The 20,210-nt window shown below is 33.5% G+C and overlaps 1 protein-coding gene across 8 annotated transcripts in view; it reads right to left on the bottom strand.

The window, feature by feature from the left end:
• Window positions 1-822: 822 nt before the first annotated feature.
• LOC118169754 (sodium channel protein type 2 subunit alpha-like) overlaps window positions 823-20,210 on the bottom strand; it is a 76,224-nt gene continuing 56,836 nt past the window's right edge. For 6 of the 8 annotated variants that reach the window (XM_035331326.1, XM_035331325.1, XM_035331328.1 and 3 more), the window contains 10 exons: window positions 18,892-19,012; window positions 18,034-18,188; window positions 16,827-17,000; window positions 12,057-12,179; window positions 9,884-10,165; window positions 7,921-7,974; window positions 6,407-6,544; window positions 4,865-4,969; window positions 3,610-3,880; window positions 823-2,683 (listed from right to left, as the gene is read on the bottom strand). In XM_035331326.1, the coding sequence (XP_035187217.1) occupies window positions 1,491-2,683; window positions 3,610-3,880; window positions 4,865-4,969; window positions 6,407-6,544; window positions 7,921-7,974; window positions 9,884-10,165; window positions 12,057-12,179; window positions 16,827-17,000; window positions 18,034-18,188; window positions 18,892-19,012 (2,616 nt within the window). In that variant the 3' untranslated portion in view covers window positions 823-1,490. The remainder of the gene's footprint in view (window positions 2,684-3,609; window positions 3,881-4,864; window positions 4,970-6,406; window positions 6,545-7,920; window positions 7,975-9,883; window positions 10,166-12,056; window positions 12,180-16,826; window positions 17,001-18,033; window positions 18,189-18,891; window positions 19,013-20,210) is intronic. The other 2 variants (XM_035331331.1, XM_035331330.1) reach the window with 1 other exon arrangement.

The raw sequence follows: 20,210 nt of genomic DNA, 5'->3' as shown, positions 1-20,210 counted from the left end.
CTTTACATTATTTATGTATACTAACCACATTTTCAACAGGCTAAACTGTTTGCAATAGGGCCTGTAGAGTCTGATTCTACACCATGTAGTAGCCACTTCAAATTGAAAATGCAAAACTAAAGAAGCTCATCAACAGCTGCAAACTATTGCTTAATGATTTGAAAGAATGAGGTCTGGTTGGACAACTTGATTCACTTCACCACTGACACATGGCTTCCTATAGTGGAGACAGTGGACAGGGGAAGGAGCAAGATACAGTAGCAAAAGCATTGACGCGCATCAGTGATACTCTCCAAACTATCTATAATGACACAGAATACAAAATGTCCTGCTGAGCTCTTGCAAATTACCCAGACTGTGATACATATCTGATGCAATTCAATGTGGCAAAGCCATTTAATTCTATGGTCAAATGTGCATGATGGTATGCCATTAATATTTACATAGCAAAGTGTATTTTATTAATTCGTTGGATGTTGGCCTTAATGAGAGAACACAGTAACTAAAGAATAATCCAGGACTTGAACTTTTTTTTTTTTTTTTTAAAGAAAACTGAAACAAAACAAAACAAACAAACAAAATCTTCCAGGTATATTTTGGTGAAGCTTTTTTTTTTCTAGTGCAGAAACCAAAAAATATATTTTTTTAAGCTGTGAATATTTTAACACAAGCAAGAACTTGTTCATGCTTTATGATTTGCATAAAAATAAGTCATTGCAAATTCCTGTAATTTAGAGGAGACTTTCCAGGCACATTAATGTGGATACACATAATCTGGATGCAGCCATATGAGTAGTAAGAATGCCTCAAATTAAAAAAGCAACCCTGAAACATGGAAGTTCTTAAAATCTTTAGCTTTGTGCAATGTCATATTTTTATTTGGGCATGATTGACAAGTGCAACATGCCTATGCAAATCACTTCTGTCTGTACATTATAGAGAATCTGAGAATAGAACACCTAGTCCTCATATCTCTTTCCCCAACATAAAACCCATTTACAAAAATAGTCACATATAATAGTAAACATCCTGTGAATTAAAAAAATGATACACTAATACCAGTTCTGTAAAAATATGACAAATGTAGCAGTTGAATTACAAACAGTGAATAGAAGTACTGTTCTACATGTTTTGCAGTACGTGAAACACAGAAACGTATAGCTTTGCACGCATTTCAAGCTCCCTGTTCTCTGTGGAGCCACTTTGTCTCTCGTTCTTAGCAGTGTCAGCTGTAGTGAAAACAGTAACCTCTTGTCAAGTTTGTTACCCTGATTTGCAGAGTCACAGTTTGATGATGAAGGTTTACTGTTTTGTTATAGGCACTGACCTTAAGTATATATATATTTAATGTAGATATACGCACACGCACGCGCACACACACGCATAAATGTAAAAACTGTCAGTTTGGCATAAACCTCCTGCAGGAGTCCAGTTGACACCTCATTCTCAGACTGTAAACAAGTTGTCCCACAAGCAGAATTTTTACATTTTTATTTTTTATTTTCCCTGACTTCTTTACCTTTGTAGTCCTTTTCTGCTTTGTCTTTCTCATATTTTTCTTTCTCTGGCTTTGTTACACTGTCATAGGATGGTGGGGAAGTTGTAGAAGAGCTCTCATCTGTTTTTTCTGGAGTGGAGTTCCCATTTAGTTTATCAATAATTATCTCTTTTATAACCGGTCCATCCCCTTCTTTATTTTTATTTCTGTTATATATACTAGACACTTTTTTTACCTTTTGCCTTAAAAGGTGACGTCTGTAAGCACGCTGAATAATGAGAGCAGATACCTCCTCCTGTTTCCGCTTTAATGTGGTTGTGATTGGTTCATAGGACACTTTAGAAGGATTGGCTGCCATAAAACGATCTTCCATCTGGATTCTGAGGGCATCCATCTCCCCACTTTCCCCCAAGACACGCTTTGTGAAAGCAAACAAGATGTCAAGGCAGTGAATTCTGTCACCGCTTACCATGGGCAGATCCATTGCAATAAGCTGGACTTTGTTTGGTTTTGCTATGAGAAGAGGAGGATCTAATGAAGCTGCAAAATCTGATAGTTTACTGTATTCTATGAATTGTGTGGCATCTGGATCAAATTTCTCCCAGACTTCATAGAACATCTCAAAGTCATCCTCGCTCAGGGGCTCAGCACTTTCCTCAGTAGCAACACTGAAGTTCTCCAGAATCACAGCAATGTACATGTTCACCACTACCAGAAAGGATATGATGATGTAGCTGACAAAAAAGAAAATCCCAACGGAAGGGTTGCCGCAGTCTCCTTTAACAGAGCTCCCCGGATGATCTTTGTGAGGGTCACAGTCCGGCTCCCCACTGTTCAGAATTGGGGCTAACAAACCATCCCAGCCAGCAGATGTGGTGATTTGAAATAGGCAGATCATGCTGTTGCCAAATGTTTCAAAGTTGAACATGTCATCAATCCCAACCTCCCTCTTAACATAGGCAAAGTTGGACATGCCAAATATCGCATAGATAAACATGACCAGGAACAGCAGCAGACCAATGTTGAACAAAGCAGGAAGAGACATCATCAAAGCAAAGAGCAGAGTGCGGATTCCCTTAGCGCCTTTAATGAGACGAAGGATTCGACCTATTCTGGCAAGTCGGATGACTCGGAACAAAGTGGGGGACACAAAATATTTCTCAATCATCTCAGCTAAGAACATACCTAGAAAAAAAAAAAAAAAAAAAGGATTATTTTGAATACAATTTTAAATTTATTCATTCATTGCTTATCAAATTATTTATTTTTTCCTGTCTCCAGAAAAATCATTACAGAATTTCTTTGTCTTTTAATTTAATTCTTTACCTTTTCATTTTTAGATATGTAAGGTAATGTCAGAATTCTAGGAAATTTAGTTATAGCAAAACATCACACAGGTCATTTGTTTTTAATCAAAGCTACTATAATAGCACCATGTTTGTGCTATCTAGAAGACAAAGAGAAATAAGTAAAAGGAAGGAATCTACTTGTGGCAGGGTAGTTAGTGTCTAGCTAAGTTTCAGTTTTACCTAAAAAAGCCTGGAAAGAGAAGTTTCTGTCTTAGATATAATCAGTTCTGAAGATGAACCTACTCCTTTCTTTCATGGAAGAATATATTGGCTTAATTTATGCTTTTTTTCCTGGGGGTATGCACTGTATTCAGTAAAGGCTCTCCCAGGTGCATCATAAAGTCTTTATGAGTAGTTTTGTCACGACTAATTTTCACATTGGAGAGTCAGTTTTTAGCTGAAATCTAAATATTCCCTGAGACCTTAGAGAAAGCAAGTAAAAATCTGTCCCACTTCACAGACTCTTCAGTTCTACTAATGAAAGCAAATCTGTGGTTAGTGTATACCACCAGACATTTCTCTGTATATTTGTATGTGTTAATTTAATGTGCTAAATAGATCCTTTATGACCCTTGATTTTGAAGATGACAAGTGAACCTAATGGGAGCAATAAAAATCTTATATGTAACATTTCATGTATTTCATCCTATAAACTCAGAATATCCGAATCAAGTTGTATAAAAAACAGAAAAATTCACATTCTTGAAAGAGGTGTTCCCTTTTCCTTCCATTAGTTCTTTCTTGAAAGGGGGTTGCTCTTACCTACTATGGAGAGAATTACAACCACAAAATCAAAAATGTTCCAGCCTATAGTGAAGTAGTAATGGCGAAGTGAAATCAATTTCAGCACAAATTCTCCAGTGAAAAGGACAATGAACACAAGGTTAATCCGGGATAAAATTGTTTCCATTTCTTTGCTCTGGTCATCTGTTTCTACCATCATTGTGACCATATTAAGGCAGATAAGTATCATGATGCTGATGTCAAATACTTGTTTGGTTACAAAATCAAAGACCATGCCTTGGAATTTGTTCTGCAAAAACAAAAACAGAATACTTCTTATACTCTGAAAATATTTGCCTTTAGAAATGCCAAATGCGAGAGCAAGTCCCTGCAAGGTTTTGGGGGTGCAGAGCAAGATCTCTTCATTTACACCTAGCCTGCACTGCTTTTTGTCTCAACCTGTCAGAACAAATCAGGAAGTGTAGCGCTGTTGACTAAAGGAATGGGAAGAGAAACACTGAAATAGTAGCAATAGCATTATAGCAAAATTGATATTATTGGTATAAAAAGGTTTCGTAACTTGATACCAGGCAAGAATACCAACCAAACAGAAACTCATTTTCTCATTCTTAGGTGGCTTTAGAATATTGACCCCTCAAGATAATCTGCTGCTTCCTTAAACTCATTGTACTTCGTAAGATTGTTGGACAGCTGAAGTTGCATGTCTCAAACACTCAATGACAGCAATATCCCTGTTTTCCTTCACTACTTAGCTAATTGATCATGGTATATGCCCCTCCTTAGAGAGTTCACCACCCAGTGAACAAGGTACAACAAATATTCCTTTCCTGAAATCTGTAGGATTTCAGGGAGTAACAGAGTGGTTTCTCATCTTAGAGACAAACTCATTCTATTTTATCCTGGACTCCCCAGGGCAATCTTTTATTCTGTGAGATTATCTCTATCTGTCTTTCTCTTCATGTTAGGTGACCACTGCCCCCTTCTGTCTTCAGCAGATGCCAGTGCATCCCCATTTCTTACAAAGTTTCTTGGAGAAGAAAAAACGGAAAATGGTTTATCCATGGGAAACAAGACCTGATTAATTATCCAATTAAAGAAACTTTTCTAGGACTTGGGCAGGGTTGCTGTGAAACTTATCACATTAACCTTATTAAATCCCACATTTCAACAGTAACAAAAAATTCTTTCCAGGCATATAACCTTCTCATTGGCTAAAATCATATTCCCAGATAAATATTTAAAACTAGTGGTATTAAAGTCAAATCACTCTTACCACTGGCCTTGGTATAGGTTTCTGTGGTTTTTTGGATCCCAGTTTTTTCATTGCATTGTAATATTTCTTCTGTTCTTCTGTCATAAATATATCCTGACCTCCAAAGTAAAGACATAATACCAAAACTAATTACTGCTATGTTCCCACATTCAGGATTTAACTACAGTATTTTCCTCTGTTATTTAATATTACATTTATATTTTATTTGTCTAACAAAAGTGATTTTCTTTAAGGTATTAATGGTTCATATAATGAGCATTACTACCACATACAAGAAACCTTTCCTGGTACCTTGTTAGGCTGACAGCTGAGTTTTTCCAGCCTCTCCATGTTCATTTTTGCTGACATGACTAAAATGGTTCTTACTGTACTGATGCTGTTAAATAGGTTGCTGATTAGGATTTTAGTGCACAGGAGCCTGTCTGGTGTCTTACATGTCCTAAACTCTAGACTGACTTTGAGTTACAGCTAGACAGGTCTAAAACTGGGGTAAATTTTAGGCTTATGTTGTGTCAAGGGATAGATTGTTTGGGTCTAATATGATGGCCTTAATGATAGCAAAAAAAAACTTTGTTGATGTAAACTTAAGAAAAGTAACCAAAATCATGCTATAAAAATTATTAAAACAAACAAACAAACAAAAAACAACTGTTGGAACCTTGACTAGCTCAAATTAAACTTTGTTTGCAGAAGCAAATGCTGATGAACTGACTGAATTCCAGTATAATGTAACTTGTGCTTATTAATGAGTCTGAACTAAGTCAGATAGAAACAGTGTCAAAGCCTCTGTCTGCTAAAGTGGTTATCGAAGCCCAAAGCCTGTTATTCTTGACAGAAACTATTGCTGTGGCCCCAGATGTGTTTATGGCTCTTCTAAGAAACTGAAGAATGTTTTCACACACACACACACATTTCTATACTTCACAACTGAGCTTTACTATATGTTCTGTTTTGTACTGCTTCTTTTTATTTGGTAATCAAATAAAACTAAGTCAGATGAAGCTGTTTTTTCACAACATACAATGATTTACAGTAATCCTCATGTTCTAGTTCTGTTTGGTAATTGAAGGTGTTGAGGTGTATAGGACTTTTAAACCACTGTTTAATCAGTTTGCAGAACTATAATATATGAACACAGAGTCATATTGTGTCTTCATTAAGTGTCAACAGTTTATAAGATTAATTGAAAATAATTTATCTTAATTCTTTAAAGTTAATTAAAGAGGAAATTCTTCCACTTCAAAATAATACTACGTCTAATCAAATGAATAACTCATTCCGTTTTTGCATCTTCATTTTAGATCTTTAAAAATTTGCAAATTATTGTGAATAGACTCATGATTTGTCCCATTTTGCATGTCAAAATTCTGTAATGAAAAGGTAAAAATCACATCCACATATTTAACAAGGATTAAGTTAAAAAAGAATTTTTTATTCAACGACCTGAAATAACTTTTGATTTTTCTTGGCCTTATATGAATAAGATATTAATCAATTACAATTAATAGTTTATAGCAGTATGGAAACATTTTAAATACTTATCTTCTTTTTTTGTTGGTTGAAGTTGTCTATAATGACACCAATGAAAAGATTCAAGGTAAAGAATGATCCAAATATGATAAAGATGACAAAATAAAGATACATGTACAAGTTGTCCTCATACTTAGGTTGATCTTCTACCTACAAAATAAGGGGATAATATTAATCAAGGGATCAAAATATTAATGAAGGGGATACTAGATGTAATAAAGAAGAAGAAGAAGTAAGGAAGGAAGGAAGGAAGGAAGGAAGGAAGGAAGGAAGGAAGGAAGGAAGGAGAAAGAAAGAAAGAATTTAATTATAAATAGGTATATGTTATTTTAGCTGGAAATTCTACAAACTGCACTCAGTTATTAAAAAATACCCAATATATGCTTTTGTACATATGGAGAACTGGAAGCTGATAGAATGATTATTCATATGGAGCTTTAAAGTAAATGCACACAAAGATATGTGTTTATGCATGTATATATATACAACGTTCCTGGTATAGAAGAAAGAAGAAATATGAGACTGAGAGTAGTCACTAGTACTAAAAATTTCAACATTTTAAAATTAAATATTTTATATTGTGTTCAGTAAATTTTTATGCAACAGAATCAATCATTTTACTGTCACCCAAATCTCCCTGGAACTCTTTCAGTCATAGATGAGTGTTCTTACATCCAGCTAAGAACAGATGCTTTCTATAAACTTCTAGTAACTACATGTTTTGTGAAATCTCTTAAAACTGAGGCTCATTTTTAAGGAGTATTTTGTTACTGTCTTAATTCTTCCAGCTTCTACATCTCAATCAATATCTGCATCTCAACTGCACGATGTGCTACAGCATAGAAATGCTGAAGTTAATGAAACAGGATATAATATTCTGGCAGATGAATATCACTGTGTGATGACTGATTATCAGTAGTATAACTATAACCGAAGTTGTATACAACTAGCTTAGGCATCTGTGTTGCTCTTTCTTGTACTAGGTAAACATAGTTTATAAGTTTCCTAGCCAAAATAATATTCTAAATCCTAGAAAATTTAACAGATGATCTTCAACCTTAAAATCTAATTTCACTTAAATAGTTGGATAATATAAGTGCTCAGCCTAAATAAACAATGAAATGCATGGCTATAAATTTTAAAACTAGATTAATAAATTTAATATGTTATAATTACATTATGTAGTCTTACATGATATAATCATGATTACCAATGGAAGTCATTAAAAAGCTATTTTCTCTATTTTTCATTAACAATTTTTTTTTAAAAAAAGTCCATTTAAATGATTTTAATTTACATTATTTCACTAGAAAGAAGGAAGTGGGATTATTTTTTTCCACCACTATTTTTAAGATGCATGAAGTTACAAAAAGTTCATTTCTAGCCTTAAAGTACTTGGAAAAAAATATAAATTGATGCTGTTTATAATTCTTAGTGTTATTATGTATGTAGTTATTTATATTCTAAACTATATTAAATATATCAGAATATAACCAATAGATAATCTTTGAAAGTCTTACACTTACATCTCTTGAATCAACAGCAGCATACATAATATCCATCCATCCTTTGAAAGTAGCCTAGAAATAAAGTACAGTTGGTTTATCTACCCTATAAAAATTCAGAATGTGAAAAATGACTAGGGCACCACATTTGGACCTTTACTTTTAATAAAACTATATCAAAATTTTAAACCACATTTTATAACAGGAATAATAAGATATTTTTCAAAATAAAACTTTTTTTTTATCATTATTTTTGGGTATTTCAAAAATATTACATTTGGGCTCTGAATGTCTCAGCACAGTGTGTTTGGAGCTGCAGGTGCTTACTTTGCAGATGAGCAGTGGTAGACTTGGACATTGATGTTGGGGATATTTTAGTACAATCTACTACAATCACTTAAGGTGACAACCAGTTTATCGAGTTTGCACAATGAATTGATGGAATAGGCAATACAGCTTCTGGACAGATACTAACACGCATCTGAATGTTTTGGCTATGGCCAAACAGCCACAGTATTTTTAGAAATGTTTTAATCCCACATAAGTAAAAGGGCTACACTCTGTTCATAATCAAAATATACATTGGTTTTTGAGATGTAAGATTTACAGAAGACCAAAAAGTGAACTGTGAAAGAGCTGTGGTTAACTTTTGTAAAACCTTGGGCTGAGTTATTGTAGAGACTTTGTCTAGGTAGAATAATGAGTAAAAAAGGTTTGACATCTAATTCTAACATCTCTTTTAACATCTCTTAACATCTCTTCATAAAGTGAAGCTGTATGTCACATCATAGACAAGTGATTCAGCAGAGCTCAATCATTTAAGCATAATTGTTTGCTTACTTGCTTGTGTTCTGGGTCAGATACCAGCTATCAGAAGCTCCATTCCAAGCTAAGGAGCTTCTGGCATAAATGAAAGGTACACTCAGTACCTAGAACAAAAACATTTCTCTACCACAGTGCATAGGAAAAGAACTTGAAGGGGAAATACAATTTACAGACTTTATATAAGTAACAATTATTAATAGAATGACTATGATATGCAATATAATAGCATCTGTGATGCATCTTAATGTTTGTGAGCATCAAGAGAAAGTGTTATGAAATAGTCAGGTCCAATAGTAAGGGTCTGTCCACCAGTGACTACCCACATTAAAACACCTTACACAAGCCGTATAATAGAGAAAGAATTGTCTCCATGCTACATGAAATGTTGGGTGCCCCAGTCTCAGATCTTGCATTATTTATGACTTCTTTCCCTAAACCCACCTTCAGGTCTGGAAAATCAATCCCCTCTTCAACAAACTGGAGACCTGCTGGGTTGTTATATTGTTACTTTTACCATCCAAATACAAACTGGTTCCTTAGAAGAGTATAGACATGAAGAAAAATACACTCTGTCTTGACCTGGCTGTTGATGAAGGAAAAATGATTTACCAGTGCCTAAAATTGCCAAGATTAATGGATTTTGAATGTGAAGGATGTCGCTGTGGATTTGTAATGATATCCAGGAACAGATTATGTGGGAGGCATTGGCAAGAGTTGTTCACATCAGACCAGACAGTCAGTTAGAATGTCTGCCTTTTCAACTGCTGTCTGCCCTCTTGTCTTGCAAGATAACTGAGCTCATAAAGGAGGGGAGAGATCTTCGATAATTAGAGGGAGCTTCAAGTCTTTTCCACCATGACAAGAAATGAAATGCATTTCTGATATTTATATTTTGCTGCAATAAAAAGATTCTTGTACTTTTTTCACTTATAAAAGACACTTTTATCATCATGATGAGATCATATGCTCTAACCTGGAAAGTTTACTACTATTCATTCAAAAATTATGGCTAAAAATGTACTAGGGGCTTTTTCAGGGTTCCGTTGTGTAAACTGTACATGACTGCTATAAGGAAATTAAGTCTTAACAGACTTAAGTAGCCCATTTGTCCTAAACTTTTTTTTTAAAGAGCAAAAAGAAAAAATATAAGTTTACTTACTACTTGAAGGAGAGCAAGATATCCAGCTCCTACATTATCAAAGTTTACTTTCACGTTTTTCCATCGGGCACTTTGATTGTTTTTTATTAGTTCCTCACACTGAGTATAATTGTTGACATCACTGACATCAAACATCTCGCCAGTTGTGGTATTGACACAGTGATAGAATTTGCCAGCAAACAGATTTACTCCCATGATGCTGAAGATGAGCCAGAATATAAGACAAACCAGCAATACATTCATGATAGATGGAATTGCTCCTACAAGGGCATTTACAACCACCTAGCATACAAATTAAACAAAATAGTCAGTTTATGAAAAGAAAAAGAAAAATACTTTAAAATGTTAAAACAGTATTAATATGGAATGGACAGTTAACGATGAAAAAATTTAAGGGGAATTATTTAAGGTTCAATAAAAATCACTAATGAGATTACCAAAGGCAAGAAATGAAAGTTATATGGAAACCAAGACAATGCAAAAGTCTGAAAAAAAAGTGAAAACAAAAGAAAACCTGTTAGTAGCAAGATGGGTTCTTAGAATGTGTGCTCTAGAGAAAAAGAAAGAAAGAAATGTTAAACTCCAACAATACAAATCAAAATCTATAAATAGGAAATAAAACAGAATAAGATAAAAGAATGATGATAAGGAAGACTAAACAAAAATATCTGCATGTGAAACTATAATTACAAATGATTTTATTTTCAGAACCTTTACGTATATATTGGAACCAATGCATTTTAGCATCTGCTTACAATGTAACAAAAATAAGCACTTTTTATTTGTTTTTAAATAACAGCATCTGCTGCAAATCTTGGTTTTAAATTGCCTGGCTCCCCGTAGTTGCTTTTAAATATATTCATTAGTTGTTGTTTTTTTTAATTTTATTTTTAATTGCTTCATTTAATACAATTGAACTAATCTATATGAATAAGTGGCTGTAAAAAATCAGATGAAATCCCCAAATCCCCTGACAAAATTTTTATTTAATTACTTATTGTGATTGACCTAAAAGGATACACGGGAAGAAAAAAAAATTACTTAACCATATTTATTTGTGAGACAGCAGCTGATTTTTGTGTAGTGAATATTTTTGCATGGTTTTGAAAATAGTAGACTTTTCAAATCCGTAACTTGACTGAAAATATTCTAAAATCAATAGAGCTAATTTATGAGGTAGGGACTTACATGCTGCTTGGATTGCAAATTATGCAAAACGTAATGGCAGTCAGTGGTGATGTGTCACAGGGCACAGTTTCCTGGAATATCAGCAGCCTCTACTCAGACAGAAACTACACAATTTTTTTGGAGACTTAAGACCTATGACTAAACTGTAAAAAGGTATTACAACATTTGGATATTTTGAGGTGAAAGATAAAAAGGAGATTTCTAAATAACGTAACATAACTTGTTAATTTTTTGAGCATCTATTTTTCCAGGAAATAGCATAGTTTGCATTTACAGCAGACAGCTGGTAATAGTGTTTTTTTTTTTTTTTTTTTTTTTTTTTTTTTCTGTCCAATTGGCAGAATATGAAGAATATGAAAATAATAATTTTTTCAACAGGAAGGATTCAGCTGTGTAGGAGGAGAGGTAAGATGGCAGCAGATGTATTCGTATGAAGTAAAGGACACTAGCTGCAAAAATGATTTCTGATCTCTTCCCTTCTACATTTCTAGCCCCATCCTTATTTCAGGTATTTGTTCAGAGAACCTTTCTTTAATGATACAGTTTCTGTTGTGGGATCTTTTTCCCAGACAGATAGACAGTGAAACACATGGATGGTTTTAGTTGTATCTTTAGTGTCTTTAGTGCGTTTTTTTCCCACTGTTATCTTTTTTTTTTTTTTTTGCTACTGGCAAACTAACAGAGAATGGAACTTAATTTAGTTCTTTTCCTTTTCTCTATAGATCCACAAACAAATGGAAATATTAATAGCCACAGGACTGGTATACCAACTATTTATTTGAGCAGGCAGATTTGATAAGCTTAAGGTCTAATATCCAAAAGAAAACTGTATGGATGTCATACGTTTAAGGACATAAAGGCATTTTCCCACACATTTTGGCATGAGTTCCCACTCTTGAGTTCTTTTGTAGCTCTTTGTAGTCTCATAATTCTACATTGATCTTTGTGTGCATAGATTAAATCAGGCTACTTTCTTTTATCTCACCCTCATTCCTTCAAATCGCGACAAGGCTCTTAAAGGTCTTAAAGCTCTTAACGTCCGAAGCGATTTAATGGCACCAAGTTCAGAATAGCCCAAAGCATTGGCTATTAAACTAACCAATGAGACCTATAAAAATAATAATAATAAAAATCAATAAGAAAAAACACTGCAGTTTATTTAAAAAGCATACAAATTGAATCTACAGTAAGATCAACAGTGACAAATGGAGGAATGCTCTAATTTAGTGACATTAGAGGCTTGATCCCATGATTTTCATACTTGTTAGAAAGTCATATGAAGGCACACTTGAAAAAGGAATATATGCTATTAAATATCTATTATAGCTGAATGGGGCTTAATAGTCAGATGAAAGCACACTCTCGGTGAAGGATAAAGTTTTCACAAATGCCTGAAGACAAAAGAGTCATAGTTTCATTAGCTTTCATTAGGATTCAACCTTCCAAGCAATTTATAATTCCGAATATGGTAAGATAGTTTATTAACTAATAATATTATTAATATCTATAATCACTAATAACATACTAAACAATATAGTGGTTAATTAGCTTTTGTTATAAATAATACTTCTAAATCAAAAGCAGATCTCAGAACCAACAGCCAGGGTATCTATGAAATATATATTGACAGAAGTGTTACTTTGTCACTTGCCTGCCAACTCTCTCCAAAATTAAAAAAAAAAAAATATTATAAAATGTGTGATAGTTACTAACTTCTGGCAGTTTTGGAGACACAAATGGGTAAATATCCTACCTTACTCATATTTTATTTCAGTTCTACCACCAAATGCACAGAAAACACATACAAGAACATAGGCATATTTCAGTCCTTAAAAACATCCCCCTAATGTTCATTTCTGTACCTCAGTCTAGATGTTCTTCAAACCAGTGGCTGTGCAGAAATAAGTGGTATGGCAGTAAGACTGCCCACCATTTGAAAAAGTAGTTTCCTATATTACTTGTCTAATAAAAAACAATTAGATGAATCACAAACACAGGAGTTACAAGATCAAGTCTCAGCGGACAATGGGAGAACAGATGGAAAACAACTGTTTCATTACTATATTGCTATGTAAATTAATCTCTCACTTGTCATGAAATATTAATACATATGAATTCTGTTACTTGCGGAGGTCGCTAATTTATGTGATTTGATTCCAGACTCTCTGTGGTGTATGGCCCTCCTCACTTCTAACACTGCTTATCCTATCTTTCATGTAGTTTATATGTTAGATTACACTTAATTAGGAATAAAAATAAACCACCAGATTTGGAGAAGAAGAAAAAAAAAGAAAAAAAAAAAAGATAGTTACTATAGTTTTAATTTTCCAGACAGGTATTTTTGACATTCTCTGAGGCAGGGCATTGGATCCAATATAGCTTTTCTTATGCTTTTATGTTATGATTCTCTTCTAATATCACTTTTTCTGTATATACTTGGTGACTAATTCTTAGTTTATGGTATTTTACTGAAAAAATATTCAAAGTTTATTTTGTTCAGGTGTATAGTTGCAAGCTGATTCTGTTCCTTTACTTCCTGAATAAGAGTTTTAGGTTTCATGCATTTCCTGTGAAAATCCCTTTGAATTCTGGAATTAGTAATTCCAGAAATCAGTTAATTACCAAATTATCCAATATTGCCATAGTGTACCATGTTAAGGCACACATAAAGGCATACTAGACTGTATACAATACAAAGTGAAATTTCACAATTTCACAATACAAAGTGAAATCTCTCTTTGCGTCTGGTTTCCCAACACATGAGTCTGTTCCCCTTCTTATTTGTTCTTATTATGAGGTCATCAGGGCAGCAGTTTCCTCTTACTCTGTTTATACTGCATTTAGTATATTAGTTTAACGTGACTCCGATTCTTTTTCAGAATGTTGTGGCTTAATTAGTTATTCTTAAAAACTATTAAAAAGGTTGAGAGCACAGTTTAATTCAATGAGTTGAACTGTTTTAAGAAATAGGCATGAAATATTTTAGCCATATTTCTGAGCTGAAGAACTAGAAATCATCTGTATGACTGACTTTGAATGTCGTATACAAGTCCAATTGGGGGTGTTTTTTTTTGTTGTTTTTGTTTTTTTACTTTTGAAAAATTGAATTGAATTGAAAATTTACTTTTTCAAAAATTGAATGCATTGGAATTTCAGCATGTATGAGAAATTTCAGTGTTGAGATTCTGGAAGATCAGAGATTTCATTCCACAGATACATTACTGTCCCACAGTAGTTGCCAAATACATTATTTGTTTTAAATATTACTTATTTCTATTTCATTTAAATGTGATTTATGAATGATACATAATTTAAAAATAAGGTGTTATTAACAAATTATGGAAGTACCTCATAAAGTTTGAAAATATATAGCATAAAAAAAAATCCACCTAAGATCACCAAAGATTATATATTTTAGCAGAAAATGACCTAAATTTAATAACTGGCAACTCACTGGGTATTCCCAAATGCCCCATCTCCTGCCCAGACACACTATCTCCTAGCTTTGTATGTGGCAAAGAGAACTTATGGTCATTACAGCTGTACATCAAAAACTGGACCTAATAAAGAAATGACAGATGGCTTCTGGACAAAGGGGTGAGAACAAGACTCAAGGCACAGTATGATGACTGCTCTAGAGTGTCTGGTTGAACTGGTTTAAGATATTACTGCCTCTGCCAGCTGATGTCCCTGCTTCTCATCTGCCTGTATGCAAATCTGATTATCTTAGCTTAAAACACCAATGAGTGTGTTTGAAATAATTTACCAGATTCTGATTGTGGGTGGATAAGGCACAGGTATTTTCACTTCTACTCCTTGCTACAGATATTGTTGCACCCAGCAGAAGAGTGGGGTGGAAAGATGGCATGAGGTCTTAAAATGAGGTAGACAGATGTACCCACAGTCATCTGCCATTGCTGTTAACTGACAGAGCTGAAAATTGCCTTTTCTTCATGTAATTATTAAAATCTAATTTGGTCACAATGACTGAAAGTAGCTATGGCTATTTCTCACATTGAGACAGTCAGGTATGGAAGATATTAAAGGTCAAAACCCTGAAGGACTATCAGTGTTTGCTCTTGAATAATTTTAGTGGATGGAATTAAACGATTTGATTAACTTTAGTCACTTGTAATGAAGAAGGGCTCACTAGTGTTCTTTCTTGGAAAATCTGCTGAATCACACCTGTTTAATCTTTCCAATAAAACAGTATGGAGAGATTCTCTTCTAAGGCAGATAAAATGAGTTCATATATTTCTTTTGAATGTTGTCTGGTCATGCTACAAGAATTGCTGAATTACTCTTAGGCACAGTAAGATATTTTCACCACTTTCTGGAACACTGAGTATAATTATTCAAAAGTAGAAGGTTCTGATCTCATTTGGTCATGCTTTTGTTTATAAAATTAAAAATTATGAGAAAAGAGTTGGCAATATAAGATGCTTTACTTATGATGATGATGATGTTTATAATTCTGAAAGCCTGTTCAGATAACAGCAGCTAAACTATTATTAATAAACCATGGAGTATGGCTTAGAATAATCAGTTTAGGTTTACGTTACAGAAAGAATAATTAGAACATGAGTTGTGGTTTATCTAAAATGAATTCCATTCTTAACATAATCCTGGAAAGGAGCATCTGTATTCTACATTAAGACATTAAGATCCTCTTAAGAAAACCCTTTATACTGCTTAATACTAGTGTATATTTTTAGGACGGAGCTAGAGATTAACAGTATAACAAAACTAACACAGGCAGGTTAACAAAAAAAAAAAAAAAAAAAGTCTTCAGTTTTGAGTTATGGGTCAATCTAGCATTTTTTTTTTATCCTCTGGAAGTCACAAATCTGACACATTCCAATTATATATCAACAAATAATAACTGGGGAAGAAGATTTTATACAAACTTCTCAAGAAATATGGTAGCTTGGGCAAAAAGTACATTTGGGCATAAACCACATACATGTCCAGAAATGGACAGTTTTCCTAAGATTACATCTCAGTTCCACACTGAGGATATGTATAGCCAGTGAACTGGGTCAGATAAAGTGTGAAGGCAAGAGACCAAAGTATTCTGGGAGTAAAACCAACTTTGATCCATTTTGACAACATAAGCAAGGCCTTTGCACAGAAGTATATCAGAGCTGGGAAGGCAGCCAAGAAACCTTATATTGTCTTCTGTCATAAGCCCTGCCAAAGCACAGCTGATTTAACTATTGCAGATTGTTAGCCAATTAAAAGTAATTAATTTTTTGACCAAATAGACACTGTCTTTTATTTTACTAAAAATGATAACCAGATAGTTTGAGTGGATATAGTTCTGAGAACTCAGGTAAAATCTGGTCTAAATGCATCATTTCAGTTGCAATGCTTGTAGAAGGAACTTGCACAAAGCAGTGTTTCATTTGCTAAGGAGTAAAGCCGTATGACAAGACTGACATTAAAAATACCGTGAAAGCTTCAAAATTAGTTTTTGGTTCTTTGTTTTTCCATAAAATCTCAAGTTTGATACACCAAGAGTATGAAATTATTAACCAAGAAGAATTAACAAGCTGATGGCCAGGCACCCTTTTCCTTCTGGATCATGAATGTACTTTAAACAACACATGCAGGTAACTGCAGGCTATTACTCATGCACTGTAACTATACAATGGGAAATATTTTTGCATGTTTGTAAGATTACTTAGTAGTAATGAGGTTTACAACATAAACTTTTCAATACAGAGTTTTAAAGTATTAAGGACTATGTACTTACATCAACAATCAGGAAGTCCAGCCAGCACCAGGCATTAGTAAAATATACTTGAAAACCATATGCTACCCATTTTAAAAGCATTTCCAAAATGAAAATATATGTGAAAACTTTGTCAGCATATTCCAGCATGGTCTTGATAGTTTTACGCTGTTCAATATATATATCTTCAAAAGCCTGTGAAAAAAATATATATTCAGGTATTACTAATACTTCACAGAATGTAAATGATAAAAATAAGTATGTCAAAGCTAATCTTTCCCCTTGTTCTTCTGCATCCTAATATTTTACCTATTTCTCATCTTTAACCATGTTACAAACTGAAGCAACTTTATGTATTCAACCTCCAGTAAGGTGTATTGATTAAATATATTCTATTTTACTACTAAGTAGGAAATAAACTCAAAGCAGGTGGTGTTTTTTGTTGTTTGTTTTTGTTTTTGTTTTGTATTTGTTTTTCACTGTGGTATTACAAAACTTTCACATACAAAAAAAAAACCCTCTGTTATACAAAATCTGATCCAGATATGTATATTCCATTTTGAAAGCAGTTCAAGAGCTTGCATTTCTATCTTCCATCAGTAACATTTTTGTCTAAAACTCAAATTAAAGAGTAATTCGTTTGCTGGAATTTATAGTATGTATTTTGATAGTGTAGCAAATGTTCACCTGAAGTAAAGCTGGAAAGGTAGACAATGTAAATCTTTTTGGAAAATAGCTGTTTGGTTTAATTTGCTGTCACACTCTTCCCTATCTCCTGCCTCCAAAACAGCAACAGAGTTTTGCTTCAATCTTTTTCAGTTATACTGAAGCGATTCAGTTTTTTTCTATGGTCTTTTGTAAGCATAATCCAAAAAATGGTTGAGCCCCAAAGGAAATAAGGATTAGAAAGCACACATTTAGCTATATATTCACAGTTAACAAGGGTCCTTTGTACTCAAATCTCTTGACAAACATGTTGAAAACTGGCAGACTGTCCTGAGTTGTTGGCTTAAATAAAATTGCAGCAGGTTTACAGGGGTAAACTTAAATGCATGTAAAACTTATTCAAATTTGTGCCAATTTTCAGTAAATAAATCATGAAATTGTGGAATGCAAGTAGTTTTATACAGCTCCAACCAAAACAGGCCTTTCTGATGCAAGTTTAAATTTTGTTGTTGCTTCTCAGGAGATATCTAAATATTTCAGCATCTGAAGCATTTCTACTTACCAGTGCTCCGCTGCTCAGGAGAATCATGAAGACAATGAAAGTCTCAAACCAATTGTGCTCAACTATGCTGTAGCAGGTTTTTCTAAGATTCCACCAGATTTTTCCTTTGCCATCCTCTATACTTACTTGGCAACATGGAAATTTCTTCACACAACCTGCATTAGATTAAGAAATATTAGGATTTAAAAGCAAATTATTTCAAAGTCAATAATTACTATATTATTACTATATAGTAATATATATATTATATATATTATATATAATATAATAATAATATATAATATATAATAATAATATATTATTGTATATAATTGCTAATAATTAGTCAATATCAACATTATTAATAGTGATAATGAGTTTTATAATAATTTATAAATGTAACACTTAAATTTATAGGATGTCAATTATCTGAGGTTAAATAGTAAGAAATTTGCAATGAAACCAGACAGTAGTAGACATAATTAGGAGTAAACTCTATCCAAAATATATTGATGTTTTTGACTGTTGGCATCTAACTGTTCTGTTTGTTGATGGAGTCTCACAGAAACAAACTTGTTCCAAAATTTAAGGGTTCTTTCAAGTAATAGAAATGCATTTTAAAATAGAAAAATTAATGAACAGAAAAGTTAATGAAGTTCCTTAATTACAAGATGTAAGAAGTGGCCAGGCAAAGGTAATCAAAGCCTAGGAAAACCTTGTTTTGTCATCTGATTTCCAGCACTCTAGGCTTAGAGTATTTCCTTTTGCTTGTAGAAGTTATGAAGATACACCAGATTTGAAAGTATCAAGATCTTAAATATGCCTGATAATTATGCAGTTTTGCTGATACATCTCTCAAGTCAACAGTTATTCTACAACCTTCTGTAAAACAGGCTTCTGGTTCAAGAGCTTCTTCAGGTTCAATTTCTGCTTGCTCACCCTCTCCGGGAGGGGCAATATCAACTGTGCTGCCTTCAGATGAACTGGATGCATTTAGTTTCTGCAAGTAAAGTTCCACAGAACAATTTTTTCTCATTAGATACATATTCTATAAAAATTATACTGAATCAAATCCTGCCAGTCAATTACTTTTGAAAAACACTACATTTATGTTGTTAAGTATGTACAGTAATGAGGTGCACATTGAATAGTTCTGTTTCCCAGTTTATCTTCTCATAGGGAACTATCAGAAGTGATTTAGCTACTAACCTGATCCATGCATAAGACTTTTGAATTGAAAGCTCAGTGGTAATACAACTGGAGAGCTTGCATATACCACACTCTCAAGTTATTTTATTTCCTTTACTAGATTACACAGCAAATGTTCTTCAGTTTTCTCAGGGAAATGAACAAATAGAAAGTCCCACATACATTGCATGTCTACTGCAGATGGTGTTTTCACAAACATACAGCATATCTAGATGAAAGAGCTGTAAATTTAATGGCATTTAATAGTAAATTTCTGCAGTACTTTTTTTTTTTTTTTCCCCAGAAAGCACAGATTACCAGCTCTGAAATCTATTTGCATTCCAATCTCCTGTGAATACTGAGATGAGACACGTCATGAGGTTCCTTCCATCCCAAATTTTTCTGTCTATGTACTACTTTGTAAATAGTCAAATACTATAGTCCTCACTACGTAAAAACACTCCTAGATGTGAAAACTCCAAGAATTGGAGAGTGATATAAACCAGCTCAAATTAAGTAACTTTTTATACCAAGTACAGTGAAATTTTGATCAGGTCAAACTATTTACCAGTCATGCAAGACTGCCCATAATTTTCTTGTAAGAAAGCATATTTTGAAAGGTCAAACCTACTAAAGATGCACACAGCATCTAGCACAAAAACTGGACATAGAGTTTGAACCTTGTTTTCAGTTGCCAATACTGTTTGAATCTTAAATTTTTTCACCCCAAATACATTTTCTTTTATTGTGAAAGAAGGCTTGTAATCAGAAAGCAACATTAAAAAAAATACTGAAATACTTTTGTTTTATCCCATGGAGCAGTAATTTAGAGGGGGATCCAGAATGCATCTCTAACTTAAACACTGAAGTTGAATATGCATTGATGTAGCAGAAAGGCTAATCACTGACTCATCTGTGGTTTCAGCTAAGCAGATCTGATGCCCTTTGACCTCTACTGGATTTTTGTATACAGAGTTTTTGAGGATTCCAAATACTTTTCATGATTAGCT

This window comes from Oxyura jamaicensis, chromosome 7 (assembly GCF_011077185.1).
Source record: "Oxyura jamaicensis isolate SHBP4307 breed ruddy duck chromosome 7, BPBGC_Ojam_1.0, whole genome shotgun sequence".
Classification (NCBI taxonomy): Eukaryota; Metazoa; Chordata; class Aves; order Anseriformes; family Anatidae; genus Oxyura; species Oxyura jamaicensis.
Note: the sequence above shows the minus strand (reverse complement) of the source record. Positions and strands in the feature narration are given on the sequence as shown.